This window comes from Mollisia scopiformis (genome assembly GCF_001500285.1).
Source record: "Mollisia scopiformis unplaced genomic scaffold LY89scaffold_29, whole genome shotgun sequence".
NCBI classification, from domain to species: Eukaryota; Fungi; Ascomycota; class Leotiomycetes; order Helotiales; family Mollisiaceae; genus Mollisia; species Mollisia scopiformis.
This window is the reverse complement of record NW_017263609.1, coordinates 59,451-76,495: the sequence shown is the minus strand read 5'-3', so window position 1 is coordinate 76,495 and position 17,045 is coordinate 59,451. Positions and strand designations below refer to the sequence as shown.

At 48.2% G+C, this 17,045-nt stretch overlaps 5 protein-coding genes across 5 annotated transcripts; 3 read left to right on the top strand and 2 right to left on the bottom strand.

Moving 5' to 3' along the window:
- The first annotated feature begins 528 nt into the window (after positions 1–528).
- On the top strand, positions 529–2,196 carry LY89DRAFT_280362 (uncharacterized protein). Its single transcript, XM_018206447.1, has 4 exons — positions 529–1,024; positions 1,084–1,146; positions 1,203–1,758; positions 1,842–2,196. The coding sequence occupies exons 1-4, from the start codon at positions 866–868 to the stop codon at positions 2,021–2,023; spliced, it is 960 nt and encodes a 319-aa protein (XP_018063573.1). The 5' UTR covers positions 529–865; the 3' UTR covers positions 2,024–2,196.
- A 3,374-nt stretch (positions 2,197–5,570) lies between these two features.
- LY89DRAFT_676037 (glycosyltransferase family 32 protein) lies at positions 5,571–6,777 on the top strand (the record flags this gene model as incomplete). Its single annotated transcript, XM_018213552.1, has 2 exons — positions 5,571–6,666; positions 6,719–6,777. 2 exons carry the CDS (start codon positions 5,571–5,573, stop codon positions 6,775–6,777), a joined length of 1,155 nt encoding a protein of 384 aa, XP_018063572.1.
- Positions 6,778–8,263: 1,486 nt separating this feature from the next.
- On the top strand, positions 8,264–10,230 carry LY89DRAFT_788121 (acetyl-CoA synthetase-like protein). The gene is made up of 3 exons (XM_018223137.1): positions 8,264–8,346; positions 8,456–8,972; positions 9,132–10,230. The coding sequence occupies exons 1-3, from the start codon at positions 8,281–8,283 to the stop codon at positions 10,184–10,186; spliced, it is 1,638 nt and encodes a 545-aa protein (XP_018063571.1). The 5' UTR covers positions 8,264–8,280; the 3' UTR covers positions 10,187–10,230.
- A 1,993-nt stretch (positions 10,231–12,223) lies between these two features.
- Positions 12,224–13,756, bottom strand: LY89DRAFT_280048 (uncharacterized protein). Its single transcript, XM_018206446.1, has 5 exons — positions 13,396–13,756; positions 13,240–13,344; positions 12,800–13,191; positions 12,681–12,748; positions 12,224–12,625 (listed from the first exon to the last, which is right to left on the bottom strand). The coding sequence occupies exons 1-5, from the start codon at positions 13,579–13,581 to the stop codon at positions 12,393–12,395; spliced, it is 984 nt and encodes a 327-aa protein (XP_018063570.1). The 5' UTR covers positions 13,582–13,756; the 3' UTR covers positions 12,224–12,392.
- A 2,608-nt stretch (positions 13,757–16,364) lies between these two features.
- LY89DRAFT_598339 (uncharacterized protein) lies at positions 16,365–16,808 on the bottom strand (the record flags this gene model as incomplete). The annotated part of the gene is made up of 2 exons (XM_018210035.1): positions 16,365–16,523; positions 16,605–16,808. Coding segments are annotated over 2 exons (363 nt in total), but the record flags the coding sequence as incomplete, so codon positions are not given.
- Between the last annotated feature and the right edge of the window lie 237 nt (positions 16,809–17,045).

Here is a 17,045-nt window from a genome sequence, read left to right as displayed (position 1 = left end):
TTCTCTCATTAAGATGAGAGTTTATGTGTGGTTGGCAAAGGGCAAAGCAAGGCAGGATTGTTTGAGCATAGCTCGAATTCTTCAGACCTGTCCTTAAGTACCCGTGAAGTGCCTGTGTCGTGTTGTTGTTTGTTTCTGAATTGAATGAAATTTTCTCGGTGCAGGTGCTTCCTTCCCACGTTCGATTCATATCCTTCCCCCACGTTCCCGGACCAGAGTATATCTGCTTCCGCTGCTCCTCCACTTCTGCAGAAGCAATCCAGTGTATAGAGTACAGTACATACGCTATATCACAGGTACACACGATCACAGCTGCACCAGACCAACCAAGTCTTTGGCAGGTCTTTGGAGCAATCCGTTGTGAGCACGCAGACACACGCCTCGCATCTCAAAAGCGGCGGGCCAGCCAGACCATCTTGAGCCAGGCTCACAGGCACCCACGCTCACCCACACGACTAACAAATCTCGCCCCTCTCCATTCTCTCTCCTCAGCCTGCCCTCTCTTGCGCTCTCTCGCCTCCCAGCATTCAATCCTCACCACTCACCTCCCCATCACCGAACTCGCCAGCTCACAGCGCATCCTCGCGCATCCTCGCGCATCATCGTCCCTCAGCTTTGCCCTTTTGGATTACCGTTATTGGACCGTATTGGACAGGACTGCCCACCCAAGAGTATTTGTTCTCAGGACTCCGCCTCCCTCTTGGATCTTCCAGGCTTTTCTCACCCCCCGTCTTGTGCAACATTCCATTCCAGGCTACCACGGTCATAGTGCGTGACTTGCGCCCATACACCCGTTTCCTCGTCGTCGGCCATCCTCCTTTCTTCTCTCTTCTCTCACCTTGTTTTCCATCGGACTCGTGCCATCATGTCGAGAAGAGACACAGACCGGGACAGACGCGCTGCGGCTTCGGCTCGTACGAATGAGTATTTCGTTCCCAAGGATGGTATTGACCGAGAAGTCATCACGGCAGATATCTGTCGTTATCTTGGGAACGATGCTCTCGTACGGCCAGGTAACTACGAGGTAGGCCATCGAAGTGACGAGGATGAGGAGCACCAAACAGAGTCCTGACTTTGCTGCAGAACCCACAGACTCGACAAGTGCAAGCAGGCTACTTCATCAACGCATACCGAAATCTCACGACTGTAATATCGCATCCTCACACCATCGTCTCGTCAGTCGCTAATGATAACCTTAACAGGCCATGATCGCAGATCTGAAAGCGGATTCAGCAAGATGGGAAGCCGAGCGGCGACAGACCGCCTCGAGAGGACAGCCTGCTAATGGTATCTCTCTGCGAGACTCGAACGGTATTGTTCGAAAATCTAACACACCTACAGTGGGTTATCGTGATTCTGCCACACATCAAACCCGTCAGTACTATGGTCCCTCGGAAGCACAACCCACCACAGGATATCCATCCAGCGGCGGCTCAAGCACCCCGTTGGGAGATGCATATGACAATGGATCCCAATTCCAACAACAAAACTATGCCCAACCGGCTTCAGGATATACTCAACCTACAGGATATGCCGTTCAGGACACTTACTATGCCGGAGCAGATTACGTAGCTGACCAGCCACGTTCTTCCCGTGTTCCTGTTACTTCTTCCATCACTGTTCCCAGGAGTAATGCATATGCTCCAGCTCCTACTTACCAACAGCCTGACTCACGGGCTGCTTACTATTCTGGCCCTCCACCAGTAAACCCAACTCAGCAAGTCTATGCCACGCCGCAAGATCCATACTATGGTCGTGGTGCGTACAAATACACCAGCCATTTCCCCTCATCTAGTGTTCGAAAAGAGAAGTCTCTAACTTTTTAGCCGTTCCTGTAACAGGCGCTTCATCATACGACACCCAGGATGCTTATGACAGCCGATCATACCAGGACACAGGATACAGCCAAGCTCCTTTAGCTTCTTCTTCAAATATCCCTGCCACCTCGAATACTTCATCCAGGCGTGAGCGTGAAAGAGAACCAGATCGTGACAGCAGAAGTCATCACGGCCGTCGCCGCTAGACTTTTCCACCACTGGACTTTCCACGGAACATTCTTGGGACCTATCGGCCCGCATTGCTTGGCGTTTTTTCATTATATTGTTTTCTCGGAGTCCCTAATCTGGATCAATCCACTGGACAGGTGCCTATTCATGGAACCAGACCATTGTTCTGAAATGCTCCAGTCTATGAAAAGACTAATTCTGAGTTGCAAATTCGCACTCTATCCAGGAGTTGAAGACTAAAGATGGTTTTCACAACAGGCTGGAGCCTTATATCCTGTACTAGATAACTGGACCGGCTTCGGATTGTACGTTTGAGATTCCTATGAGGAGATGACATGGCCATGCACGTGCAGTTTGCCTGCTTTATGTCTTGACGACCCGGGTCCGTGGATCAAAGAAGGATGATATACACGGATTCACTGTCTTTGCATTAGTGATTGCATCTGTACAGGCCGTTGGGGCGTTCCATGGTTTTGTTTCTTGCTCGTGTTTTTGGATACCCTCAGCCTGCTGCCTGGATTTCTCGCTACAGCCGTGGGATGTGACCTTTCCGAATTGCATATTCCTTCTGCTTTCTGATTGGGTGGGTATGAGAGCGTTCTTGAACCAGGACCGGGCAGCAGGAGAGAGGTTTGTGTATATACTTCTCTCAGCCAGAGGCATCAACGGAAATTGTTCTACGCATCAGTTCACTCTCTCCACAGGATATTCCATGGAAGTCATTCAATACCTGGGTTACTGATTTCTAAATTGCAGATCTGGTTACATCTGATCAGAGGTAGAGTGTTTCTCTGGAATCCAGCCTGGAAGGGATATCCTGCAAGACATTTTCCACAGCAGGCTTCTGCAACCAGGAGGAGTTCCTCAAGCACAAGGAGCATCATCTACCATCCATTGTTTTGATCCGGATCATTTAGCAGCAGTTGCACCTTCACCAATTCTTTCCGGAGGTCCGATGCAGTCACAAGCGGATTATTCAGGATTTTGACTACCCACAATCTGAGCATGCATATGCCAACACTCTGACCACAATTTCTCCCACGCAACGCCCTACCTTCAGGATTATCAAAATTCTGCACCATGTCATGAGGCCAACGGACATGGGACTGGTTTTTTTCTCTTTCATCTTTGCATCTACATTGTAGAAGGCAGCATTCCACGTTATCGGTCAGCACCCAACGTCACATCTTCAGGCCATCACTCTCCAGGGAACAATACCACGTTGACGAATGCATGTATAGGATTTCCCTTTTGATGTTCCTTGCCCTTTCTACTATTTGGTCTGATCTAGTTCGCGAGTAGGGAACTGACTGAGTTATAGGTTACGACTGTTTTGCGGGAACTGGCGTTGCCTAACGCTTCAGGTTTGAAGTGAAGGGAGTGTATGCATGGTGTGTGGGTTTAAATAGGATTCCAGGGAATTTGGAAGACTGGTAGTGACATAATCTGGGTTTTGAGACTGATGGGTTCGAATTGGCATTTAATATCCTGGGTGGAAGATTTGTTCTTAACGCGTGTACCTTGCTTGTCTTTTGGTTCTCTGCACAGCGAGGCGTTTATGGGAGAATAAAATACAAGAATCTCTTCCTGACACGAACGATTGCATCTATCCAAACATGAGATCGACAATCTATATTTCTAATTTTGTGTGTGTTGGGGGGGGGGGGGTTTCAATGGGTTTAAAGTGGGAATTATTTCGTTTCATGGAGGCAGCTTGGGAGGAAGTGTGAATGTGTTCAATCGCATTTTTGGGTTGGGGGTTTTTTTGTGGATAGGATGAAGAGCGTGGGGGGGAAAGGTGGCTGGATGAGCTTGGAAGTGTGTGTTGCCACGTTTTTGAGGCTGCTGGCAGGGAGGTGGTTGGGGATCGGATCAGATAGTGAACACGGGTTTTCTTTTGATGGTGGTGGTGGCAGAGATGGCGGTCTAGATGGATGGATGGATGGCTGGTGGATGGTGGATGGTGGGATGCGGTAAGCTTATAATGATTATTGCTGCATTTAGAGGAGGCTCGGATGGAAGAGCGTTTTCTCGTTCAGGTTGGATGTGAGATGGACTAGTGTGGGAATTTGATGGTAAGTAAGTATGAAGAAATCTGGTCAATCGAGGTAATATAGAAGTGGATCTCAAACATGGTCTTGCAATCAATGAATGGAACCTTTGAGCTACAGTACGGGTACGAGTACAGAGGTAGGAGAAAACCACCGGAGTTTCTTGATGAGATAGATGAGTGAGAGCTAGAGGGAAGGAAAGGAAAGGAAAGCTTCTTTCATTTTTTTATCAGCCGGTCGGAGGGATGGTTCATAGAGTTTCGGGGAATTTTTGGTGAGGTGAGGATCAGGTAGGGTGAGATGAGGTCATTGTTCTGGGTGGTATCCTTGAGGGTTGGGGATCGTTCGAAGGAAATTTCGGGTGGATGAACACGAGATGTGGGGATGGATGGAGAGTGAGGTTTGAATTCTTAGGGGTGAAGAAAAAGATATGAGGATCTACAGTGACATTTCATTTTCTAGGGAGAAAGAATGTGCAGAAAGTAATGGGAAAGCGTAATATATCTGCAACTCAGAGTGCAAAGAGAAACAAAGGTTGTGGAACATGTACAGTACGGTCCACAGCTGGGTTGGGTTACGCGGCTTTGCATATTCTCGTCTCTAGTCTCCACAAGGACAGTACGCCGTCGGAACCACAGAAAACATGTGCTGAAGGTGCCTGCGAATATGATTATACGTTGGTTGTGAGAGATGTTATTTTTGCTAAATGGATAGATTGGTGTATCTGTTACCGGGACTGTGACAGGACAGGTGGCCCTTCTCTGGCATTGTTCTGGTAGCGAGGGAGGCTCATTTTTTTTTCAGTCCGTGGAGCGAAGTGAAGTGAGGTGAAGATCGCTGTGTGTTGGTGGGTTGTGTATGTATTTTTGGTTGGGAGACGGACGGAGGCTTTGGGGCTGATGTTCAGTACAGTAGTGTGCTGCGGACGACTGATATTCGTGGCCTCTGAGGAAGACAGGTCGCTACAATTGCCACAGAAGAACTGGTGCTGCTGCTGCTGCTGCTGCTATCAGATAGAGAATGCGAAGCTGAGGAATCAATTGGATCAGAACTATACGCGCATTAAAAAGCCCCAGCATCGTTCAGCGTATCTCGATTCTTCGTCTGTTGCAGAATCGGTTCTGTTCTGGTTCCCTTTCGTCATTCTCACAGTCCGGCATTAATAAAGTCTTAGATCCCGTTGCGGTCGGTTGCCGCGATCTTCTGCTCACGCTAGAAAGATCGACTCAACTTCTCGTTTCAGAAAGTGCACGGACAGGAGCACTGCTTGGCATTGAATTTCCATCATTCGTTCAGCATTTTGGTCCTTCCAACATTCAACCTGCACACAACCACGACACAAGAGAGCTTAGCGATCTTTCTCTCTCTTCTTTCTTTTCTTTTCATATCATCACCCATTTGACGATACCGACAGGAATTGGGCGAGCTTGATTGGTTTCTGCAGCGAGAGAGAGAGAGAGAGAGAGAGAGAAAACCGGGCAGAGAGGCTCAGGATCACGATTGCCTGCCCATCATGCTAACCTTCAGACGAGCTCTGATTGTAGCAGCATGCTTTATCTGCATGCTCTACCTCGTCACACGTTCACACACCTCCCTCCCCACCGATCGAATACCACCGCAAGATTCGCTCCACAACCAAAAGAACAATAATAATGTCGACGCCCAAACCACACGAACGGGCCACGTCCCAACGACCTCGAGCTACGACAACCGACTCCCCCTCAAGAAACCAAATGCGGGAAGCCAGCAGCTGTTGCAGGACATGAGTAAAGCGAGTCTGAGGGATAAATTGGCGTATCAGTTCCCGTATGATGTCGAGAAGAAGTTCCCGGCCTACATCTGGCAGACGTGGAAATACACTCCGGCGTCAGGGGAATTTGGGGAGAATTTTAGACCGGCGGAAGCGAGTTGGAGTGAGAAGCATCCGGGCTTCATACACGAGGTGATCACGGATCAGGTTGCGGTGCATCTGCTGCGACATCTGTATGCCAGCGTCCCGGAAGTGCTGGATGCCTACCAATCTCTGCCATTGCCAGTTCTGAAGGCGGATTTCTTCAGATACCTGATTCTGCTGGCGAGAGGAGGGATTTATTCGGATATCGATACGTATGCTTTGAAGAGTGCGGCGGAGTGGTTACCGGATAATGTTCCGAGGGAAGCGATAGGCTTGGTGGTTGGTATTGAAGCAGATCCCGATCGAGAAGATTGGGCCATGTGGTATTCTCGCAGGATCCAGTTCTGTCAATGGACTATCCAAGCCAAAGCTGGTCATCCAGTCCTCCGCGAGATCGTGGCCAACATCACGGAGGAAACTTTGCATAAGAAGAAAACTGGCCTGTTGAAGAATTTCAAGGATAACAAGGTCATTGAGTTTACGGGACCGGCTGTGTGGACTGATACCATCTTTGATTTCATGAATGATGAGAGGTATTTCGATATGAGTACCAGCAAGGGGAATATCACCTGGAGAGACTTTACGGGTATGACTGCTGCCAAGAAGGTTGGTGATTTGGTTGTTCTGCCAATTACGAGTTTCAGTCCTGGAGTTCAGCAGATGGGTGCGGAGGATTATGATCATCCGATGGCATTTGTTAAGCATGAGTTTGAAGGTATGTTGTGTCTAGGTCTAGTAGAAGAGGATTGGAATTAACAAGATCACAGGGACTTGGAAACCAGAGAATCTTCGTCATATCGGCGCAACTGATGAAGGGAAGAGATAATCTCTTCTTCCGTCACTGCACATCACAACCAAGAACGGTGTTCATTGTATATTCCACGCCTTGCCTCTCCCCGAACCGAATACAACCTGCATTCTTCCGGCGTTAACTCGTTTCTCTCCTTTATTTTCGGCATCAGCGGCATACATCTCATAACTCGTACACCTTTTCACGTTACGGCGGAGTCTGCACAAGCAACAAAAGCAGATACGAAACAAATACATGGCGGGACCTTGGGTATTTCTGTTTTGAGATCGGAAGGACAGGCAGGGCAAAGGGTAAAATATAGACGGTGGATTGGTTTTCTGCTTGTTTTTGAGTCCTCTTCACTAGATCCTATAGTATTAGGATTGAGGTGGGGGAGGGAGGCAAAGAATTGTATGCTGAGGGGAGAAAAGTAAGCACGAGTTTTTCAAGAGCTGAATGCTTGTGTGTTTGAATATGATCAGTTGGATCAGAGGAAACAGAAAGAAATTCCTCGAACAAAACTAGGAATTGAGGAATTGTATGCATGCAGGTGGGGAATTTTGGGTCGTGCATAGGTACTCTATCTATGTGTGGAGGGATGTAGAATATAATATCTTACCTCAACCTGACTTCTTTGACTGTTCTCTGCGTTGGTCTCTTGAATCGAAACTATAGAGCACTGGGACTATTAAGTCCCTCGTGGCAGGCAAAAACTACATCTTCTCAAAACAGACAATCAAACAACACCCTCTCAAATCCAATTCCTCTAAATGACACATGACATCAAAATACAGTACAGTAACACAACCCCATCTCGTCTCGTGTACCACACGCAAATGGTAAAGCAAAATAGGGGTTCGGCAACTAGGAACTGACTGACGCGGGATCCTTCCGCGGCTCGGGTCGGTTAACCCCGCATTTTTCTTTTCTTGGGGAAGGGAAACTGTGAGACATTGTACTTCCTTCGACAACTTCTCTCTTTCTTTCTTTTGTTTCTTTCTTCGCAGATTGAGAGGATTGAGAAGATTGAGAAGATCGGAAGGAAGGACAGAGCCATAATGAAGAAGCGCAATGGGAGGGTTTATTATCTGTGCTGTTGCTGCTAGACGTGGTGGGGTTCACGGCATAGGGAGAGGGGCTCCAGTGTTGAGATGTGCGGTTCAGCGAGCTGTTGGAATTGGAAATCGCAAATCCAACACCAGAAGAAGGACGCTCATTACGCTATCCCATGCCAAGGGTCCTATTACCGTACTTTCCCCCTCTCCTCTCCCTTCCTCCCCTTCCCCCTTCCTCCTCTTCAAGAACAAAAGCTAACAAGAAACAAAACAGCCACCACTCCTCACGCACACGATCCCCGAACATTTCTCCTCCATCGTCGCCCAGCACGGGGATAAAACGGCGCTTATCTCGCGCGCCCAGAAAGAGAGACTGAGTTTTCGAGAGCTGGATGAGCGGAGTAATGTTTTGGCGGGGGCGCTGAGAGAGGGGGGAATTGGAGGGAGGGGAAGAGGGGTCGGGAAGGGGGATCGGGTTGCGGTTATGTTGGGCAATTCGTGGGAGTTTGGGGTGGTTACTTATGCGGTTTGGAAGGTTGGGGGGATTTTGGTGAGTGCTGTTTTTTTTCTTTGGTTGGGGGAAGAGAGGAAGGGAAGGGAAGGGAAGGAGAAGGGGACGAGAGGGGTTGGGAGATGGATGCTGATGAATTGTTGTGCAGGTGCCGCTCAACCCAGCGTTCAACTCTCCGCAAGTCATAGCCGCGCTTTCACACCTCGAAGCTGCGCATTTGATCATTGGGACGGAGACGAATTTACCTTACAAACCGCCTAGGGAGAATATCTCTCTACTTAAACAGATCGTCCCAGATCTGGAGAGTGGAAAAGTAGAGAGCATCTCGGTGCCTAGTCTGAAGAATATCATTCTTGTCGATAACTCTGAAGGACGGATCCAGACCGAGAGACTAAAGTCAACGACACCATTCGGGGAGTTGATAAATGGGTTTTCATCAAGTAGAGAGAGGGCGATAGTGCCAGATGAACCTCTACACAGAGATGAGATTATCAATATCCAGTTCACGTCAGGGACGACTTCTACGCCGAAAGCAGCGTGTTTGACGCACCATTCGATACTTAATAATGGGTATTTTATTGGTTTACGGATGGGTCTTACACCGGAGGATGTTATTTGTTGTCCGCCGCCTCTGTTTCATTGTTTTGGCTCTATTCTTGGGTACAGTACGTTAGATTCTGCCCTTGTTTTTTATTCACGTTAGGAGCCGAGATCTCCAAGATCATTTTAGAGAGCTGCTCATCGAAGAGGATTTGTTTCAACTCTTCGGATAAGCTCCTCGGCTCCTAGATCTATGTGTAAAATGTATGCTAATTTGTGTATAGTGGCTACCGCTACTCACGGCTCAGCAATCTTGTTCCCGTCAGAAAGCTTCAACGCTGAAGCCACGCTCCGGAGTATCCAAGAAGAAGCCGCCACGGGCCTTTATGGCGTGGCAACCATGTTCGTCGCCGAACTGGAGCTCCTCGCGCGAGGCGAAATTGAAATGAAAGGCTTTGAGCATTTACGTACTGGTATCGCGGCAGGAAGCTCAGTCCCTTCCCATCTCATGGAGAAATTACACGATAAACTGAACCTGACGGGTCTAACGATCTGCTACGGCATGACGGAAACGAGCCCGGTCTCTTGTATGACGACCCCCGATGACCCGATCGAGAAGAGAGTCGATTCCGTGGGGCGGTTACTCCCGCATGTTGAAGCTAAAATCGTATCAGTCCACGACCGCAAGGAAATTCTACCCCTGGGAGAAAAAGGCGAGTTAGTAGTATCGGGCTATAACGTCATGAAACATTACTACAACGACCCTCTCCGCACCGCGGAAGTCAGAGAAGTTGAAATCCACACGAACCCGCATACGAGGGTCACGGATCGAAAGGTCTGGATGTATACGGGTGATGAGGCGACGATGGATGAGCAGGGCTATGTCCGGATTACGGGCAGGATTAAGGATCTCATTATCAGAGGAGGGGAGAATATCCATCCGCTGGAGGTGGAGAATTGTCTTTTTGGCATGAGAGAGGTGAGTGAAGTGTCCGTGGTGGGCGTCCCGGATGACAGGTATGGGGAGGTTGTTGCGGCGTTTGTGGTGGTGCATAGGGGGGTTAGGGTTGGGAGGGATGATGCGGGGAGGGGGGAGGAAGGGGTTGATCGATTAGAGTCTGACCATGAGAAAGGGAAGGGAAAGGGAGAGGTGCTAACGAGGGATATGGTTAGGGAGTGGGTCAGGAAGGAGTTGAGTAACCATCTCGTCCCCAGGTATGTCTTTTGGATCGATGAGTATCCGAAGACGGCGAGTGGGAAGATCCAGAAGTTCAAGTTGAGGGAGTTGGGTGTTAGGTTGTTGGAGGAGGCTGGGAAGGGGGGGAATGTCGTCAAGTAGTCCAGTCCACAGAGACGATGAGGAATTTTACTCGAGAAGAGCCGGTCTTGCACTTGATTATTTGGGACATTCTCGTTCTGTGCTGAATAATTTGGTGGGTTTGAACTTTCGTTATCGTTGTTCATTTTTCGATATCAGAACATCCCAAAGCCAAGTGGTTCCTCTTCTACCCTCCCCAAACTTGGATTATGTTGTACTTGCTCTTATCTACCTATCAAGAGGCTGGGCTTTAAGTTTGGAGGCCGGAGCCCTTGTTTTTGAGTTAGGAAGGGCATGCTCTTACTGGCTACTCGTAAGCGAGTGTCGTGATTTTCCAGTTGGTGTGTGCATCGAGTGAGGGTTTGGGTGGTTGTGATTGGTTTAATTCTTGCTTGGGGATGTGAGAAGCCGAGAAGGGGGGAAGTGTGGGTAAGGCTGTGTCTTGTTGGAGCCTCAAGTTTGGAGGCCGAGAGATATTGCATGTTATTGGCAGAGTCTATAATCTTCATAAGCGAGAGCTGTTATTTTCCACCTGGTGTGTGCACCAAGAAAGGGTTTGGGCGGTTGTGATTGGTTTCTGCTCCGGGTGTGAGGTGTGCATCTTGGTGTAGAGCCACTAGTTTGGAGGCCAAAATAACCGAGAGTCTCAACTCTTTCAATGGTTCATAGCCGAAGAGGAGAGTGAGAAATTCTCAACTGGGTGTTTGTGGGTGAGGTGGTTGGGAGGTTGTGATTGGTTTTCTGTTTTGAGTTTGAAGGATGAGGCTTGGTGTAAAGCCACCAGTTTGGAGGCCAAAGGAACCCCGGTCAAGCCATGTTACCCCTCGTTAGAGTGCGAAATCTCATAGCTGGGGGTTTATGGGTGAAGTGAATAAGCGGTTGTGATTGGGTTCTCTGGTTGTGGTGTCGTTCCAAGGTATCGGAGCCTGATTGAGGAGGAGGCCAAGACTTCTCAATTACAAGGGTGGTTGAACGCCCTTGGCTTAGCGAGAGTGGTGCCAAATTCGACAATTGGGTGTAACGAGTGAAGAAGTGATTAAGGCGTTGTAGTGCGTGGGTGGTCGTGGGAGCTATGCGATCTGATCTCGGAAGGTGGAGGCCGATCTTATGCCACACAAAAGTTAAATCTGAGGGCTTTACTGGTCTATAACCGAACAGAGAGTGAAAATTCCTTAGTTGGGTGTTAATGGATGCAGTGATTGAGGCGTCGTGATTCGTTGGTAGTTGTGGGCTGTGCCCGAGTTGGAGGTCAAGTGGGGTTGCACAGAGGATTCATAAAGCTAGGAGATTCTCGTTTATTGGGCTGTAGTCGATCTTGAGCATGGAAATTTCCCAGGTTGATTGTGGGGAAAGAGGAATTCAAGGCGTTGTGTCTGTCGACTCCTGAGCCTCAGTCTCAACGCGGTTGTAGTTCGGAGACCGGCAACAGATCGACTGAAGTGCTTTAATTTGGTTAGTGAGATTTTGCTAGGGGAGGTGAGATGATGCTAGGTTGTTATGAAATAGCTTTAAGGAAGGAAGTTTCCCTGAGATGAAGTCTTCATGCAAAGGATTCATCTACTTTTTTCTTGACATCTTCATAATTTTCGTGGGCCTCGAGGTGGAGGCGAACGAATGAGCATTTGCGCGCAGGATTCTGTGCTATTATAGGTTCGCCTAAAAAAATGTGTCCGAAATTTCTCAACTGGTAGTTCATCAAGTGAGGAGGATTTCAGAGATTGTGGTTGGCTGTCTTGCTGGGCGGTGAGATGGAGGCGTTGGAACCACTTGAGGCTGAGACGATACTTTAGCGATCCACAGCTGTATTATGCCAACAGGGTATCCGAAGTTGCAACCAGGTCACATAGGTTCTCGACTTCCAAAGAGCTAGATCTGGCTTGGAGGCGTTAGCAACAGCACTAGAATTCGTTGGTATCAAAATTCATATCTAACATTCCGTACACGACGTGCAGCGAGGTGAGCAAGCTCCTCTATTTACAAATGGGCTCCTTCAAAGAACAACAACGCTTTCTGCCATCATAAACCAAATCTTCGCTCTATGCCACTCGTCCCGCCGAGTCTAACATGAAATGCACTGAAATGCAATAAGATTCGCTAGATCAAATATCTGCCTCAATCTTCAAACAAAGCTCAATCCCAACTCTTGACCACAAACAAGCTAACCTGGCTTGCACAGGGTCCGTCAAGAAGAATACCCCAAAAACGCCACGCCCGGGCTATCCCTCGCTCAAAATTGTCGTCCTTGGTTTCCCATCTCTCTCGTCGTTGGGAAGCTGATGTTCGATTTATCCATGCTTTGCAATCTGATTGGAATTCTATCCTCATCAATCTGGTCGAAAGAATCTTCGAAGCCCTTCACGTTGTACTTTCGCATCAAAGGGCGCAGCTCGAGGATACCGGCAACGGCAATTCCGATGCTGACTTCTACTGCGGACCAGAGGAATACTGGTGCTGCGTCGACTAAGAAACTCAGCGTTAGTGATTGAGGTTCTAATACGGGAAGAGGATTACTTACAGAGTGGATCTGTTGAAGCCTTGAGCTTGGCAAGTGTTGCTAGACGAATGAAGTTCGCAATGCTTGCTCTGAAGCTTGTTAGTCTCAAGTGATGATTGCAGAGAAATGGAGATACATACGCTACGCCTAAGCCGAAGAGACCATAAATGTACAACTTGAGTCTCGAGTTCACGCCACGGCCTTTGAGCATGATCCAGGGAGCGATCAGGAACAGCATATCGATACTGACAGTTGTGCCCGAGAGCGCAAATCCTACTGCAATCTGTTGAGCGGCTGGCAAGCACACACCCTTGGCGGTCGGATCGACCAATCTCCACGTGTAGCTGATTGGAGCACATTGGACGAGAAAGTACTCGACGACGATAATGCAGATGAGAGCGTCAATGAGGATTGCTGCTCTGAGAAGATAGATGTGGGTTTTCACTTTAGCCCATTGGAGGAGGGTGATGGCGAGACTGGCTTTCATGATGCTCGTGAGGACGACATAGATGATTTCGAGGAAGAATATAAACTTGGCCGCGTCAATACTCTGTAGAATAGTGGGTTCCGGCTTACATACCTTCAAAGCATTTCCAATTCCGACTATAGTTGCAGATGATGTGTGACCACCAACTCCATTTCTAACAGCGAAGATGAGCAAAGCGAAAAGCCCCGCATAAATGAACTAAGAAGAGTCAGTTCATGATGCACTCTCACCAAATCAACCAGCTCTTACCGTAGCCACGATCATGAACACATCATTGAAGTTGAAAGTCTTCGAGATCCTTGCCCGAACATAACATCGCAACCCGATGAAGAAAGCATTAATACCCAGAAATACAGCTCCCACCGCAATCGTTATCGGTCCCAGACTTGAAGCCGGTAGAGCTGTTGTAGTAGTGGTAGTAGTAGTGGTAGCCATTGCGACTTGCGCAAAGTGATCTCCTCGTAGAATACAGAAAAAGAAAATCCCCAACCAACACACAATAGTAATAAGAATACGATTGACCAGAAATTGAAAGAACAGGGCACTACCCACTATCTGTTTCCTCTCGATTTGCACAGGGAGGGTTTCCCTTTCTATATTATCGCGCAAGCTCTTGGCCTACCAGAAATTGATTCATCAATGTTTGAATTCCGTTTCGCGTGCCACCAATGAGCGGCGCCCAAATTGGATTTTGGAGAAAACAAGAGGTGTCTGGACTATTGGGATGGGTAGTTGTTGCCCCGAAGTAATAAGGTGCGGTGGCGCAGGGTTGAAACTTCTCGCAACCTAAAACGTGGTGAGCTTGGACGTTGAGGCCACGACTAGAGTTTCAACCGAGGATATGGAACCCAGGTTTAACCCAAACGGGACTACAAAGTTAAAAAGTAAATCAAAATTAGCTGTGAGGTTTGCTTGTTGGTGTGTTGCGGTATCTTTCTTTGGGCGATTCAAGGAGTTGCATTGATTGACGTCCGTACCCCGGCTCGAGTTCATCCCGGCGTGGTGAATTTTGCTCAGGCTTCGATTGAGCATCATGCAGACCCGCCCCCGCAGTCTGTCAGGGAAGAAGTAAATCTAATCTTGACTCCTGCGCGTGTATTCGCTGTCTGCATATTGAAGACGATACATGTTTGTTCCTGCAAAATACTTTAGTACTCGGGGTATCAGTTGTGCCAAGCCTTCGAGAGACTTCTTCGATGGCAGGTGAAAATTCTCCAATAAGATCTGATAAATCGGTGAATCGTTACTTCCTTAGGTAAAGTCTACTCAAAAGAACTGACCCCTGTTTTTACAACTGATACCCCGGTGACGAAGTATGCAGGAGGCCAGAAGCATCCCTGATCACATGTGAACAGGGCTGTAGGTATCACTTGTAATTCGATTCTTTTGAGCGATAGAATGGAAGATCTAGCAATGAGCAGTGCGGAGATTTATTCCTGCCACTTGGTTCATTGGTTCAAGCAGATCGAGACGTTGAGGCTGTGCGTCTTGTCCCCCAGAAGCCGAAACTAACCCGAGTCTTCATATCGGCGAACATAGCCAGGTTGTTGACATGCCTGTACGACGATCAGTTGACACATGTATAGTTCGTGGAGCTCGGGCGTTGTCATGCTAGGGTGTTGGCCGGTTTGACCTTTTTCGGAATCCCGTTCTGTGGGCCACTGTTTCGTCATTGCGAGGAAAAACTTGTGAGGCATAGATAAAAGAGAGGTAGCGCTAGGTACGGAAGCGTCGATAGTGTTGATCGTTACTAAGGTCGAACTGTAAAAGCGTCGATTGAAGAAGTGGTTGCTGCCGCTGCATCAACATTGAGACAAAGAACTTCCCAGCGTTACAGATTGAAAGTAACACTCAAGCAAAAGAAAGGACATTATGATAGACCAATATACCTTGACCTGCTGCCGCTATGTATCTAGCATGTATATAGCATGGAACTTAACCGAAAATTCGACAGGACGTCGAAAAAGGCTTCTCGCTTAACTCAGGGGAGTGGATATCTGCTTTGCCGAGCCCCTGACTGAGTCAACGTACTTGCTTATGCGCAATCTCTGAGGCAATTTGGTCGAGATATATGATGTTTTGACCAAAAACGGAACATGCTGTCGTGAAGTGTACAAAGCAAAAAATGAGGAAAGCGATCTTTTCCCCACCAGAATCTAAACTTCCAATGAGTTGGAGGCCAAAATGAGGTCTTTAAGTCGAACGCTCAAGGGTGGTTGGCGAATTTGGGAGTGCAAAATCCAATACCAGCTCATGCAAAAAGAATACAATTTGTGGCCCATGATTGGTTGACATCCATTGCTTTTTCTGGAAGTGAGACTTCGTCATCATGCGAGGCACGATGACGGTTGTGGACGCACAAGCTTCAAGCTTCGGAATTCCAGAACGTCAGAACATCAATGGGGATTTGAGGATGAGTAAAATTGAATATAACAAGAAACAGAAGTTCAAGAAGAACGGAGGTAGGAACATGGGAGTAAGTGTCCGCATCCGATTTAGCCTTACAAGCGCTTCAGACTGCGAACAGTGTCGAACTTTCCCAAAATAAGATCGAGAGCGAACTTGACATAATAACATACTCGAGTAGGCAGATAACGACAGCTTGCCTCGCGCCTAAGCAGATCTTATTCCTACCTTTTAGATACACTTGCGCTCAGCCAATCAGGAGCGAGCACGCAACATTTCGCTTTGCATCGGAATCCTTCTGCGTTCTCTCAATCCTCCGGAACTCCCGAAAGAGCTATCGACCATCGCTGCATTCCCCTCCTGCAGATTCGCTGGAAGACCGTCGCGAGGGATGCATCGAGATGTGAATTATGATGCAAGTAAGGTGTGGTGTCCCAAGACCCGCCAAGTGTGGCGAACGCACTTGGCACGACCCACGTGGGCCATGACCACAACTCGAAATGGAGGGCTGCCTTAAAGTGGATGTACGAGCTGTATATGCCTCAAAAATCGCTCAAAGTGAAGAGTGGCTATCAATCGAACAACCTTCACCGAAGTAAGCGACAACCAATGCGACGACAAACTCACCTGGAGAAATAATTGTCACGGATGAGAATAGGAGAAGGGATGGTTATGAATAATATTCCATTCTTGATTCGTACAATTCCTCGCGATATCTCTAATAGATATTTTTCATACATCAGTCCATGGTATCGACGCTGAAAAAGTCATAACATCCCATCCATCATACACTCCCCAAGAAAAGAAGATTTTCAGACTTTCCACTCCTCATCGTCATGAAGCATGACGGACCGACCATTTTCGTCCTTGCCTTGACTCCACAGGCTTAGGATGCTGCCTCTTCGGTCACTACCAGCATTACTTCCTCTCTTATCTCTATTCAACATTTTCAGGATATCTGGGTCGCCGACCTCGCTCTCAGCCTTCTCGCTCTCTTCTTTGGCGATGGCGCTCTCGTCCTCGAGGTCGGAGCCATCGTGATCATCGTGGACTAATGTGTGTCTCCCATGCTTGTCCTTTCCAGTCGACCAAACTGAGAGGATGGAGCCGCGACGGGGAGCGCCGCTGGCAGACATCCGTTTGGGGTTGTTGGCGGTGACATCGACGTCGTCGACTTGGGCCCAGACGGTGGAGCGTCGGCGTTCTTTGTTGGCCCAGCTGTCTTTGGGGGAGGTGGTGACGTTCCAGTCTTGAGCGTGGTTCTTCTCGTCGTCGAGAGCGTCAAGGTCGGGTTCGCCTGTTGGGATACGAACTTTGAAATGTTAGCCAATTGTTGTGGATTTATCTTTACGACTCAAAGGAGTGAGGATAGAACTTACCCAGATTCGGCTCTGAGAACTTGATACTGGGGGATGTTGGTGATCGTGCAGACATTTTGTGTGATGTTGTAAGATTGTTTTGGTGTAAGTTGACTTTGTAGTTCTTAAGACCTT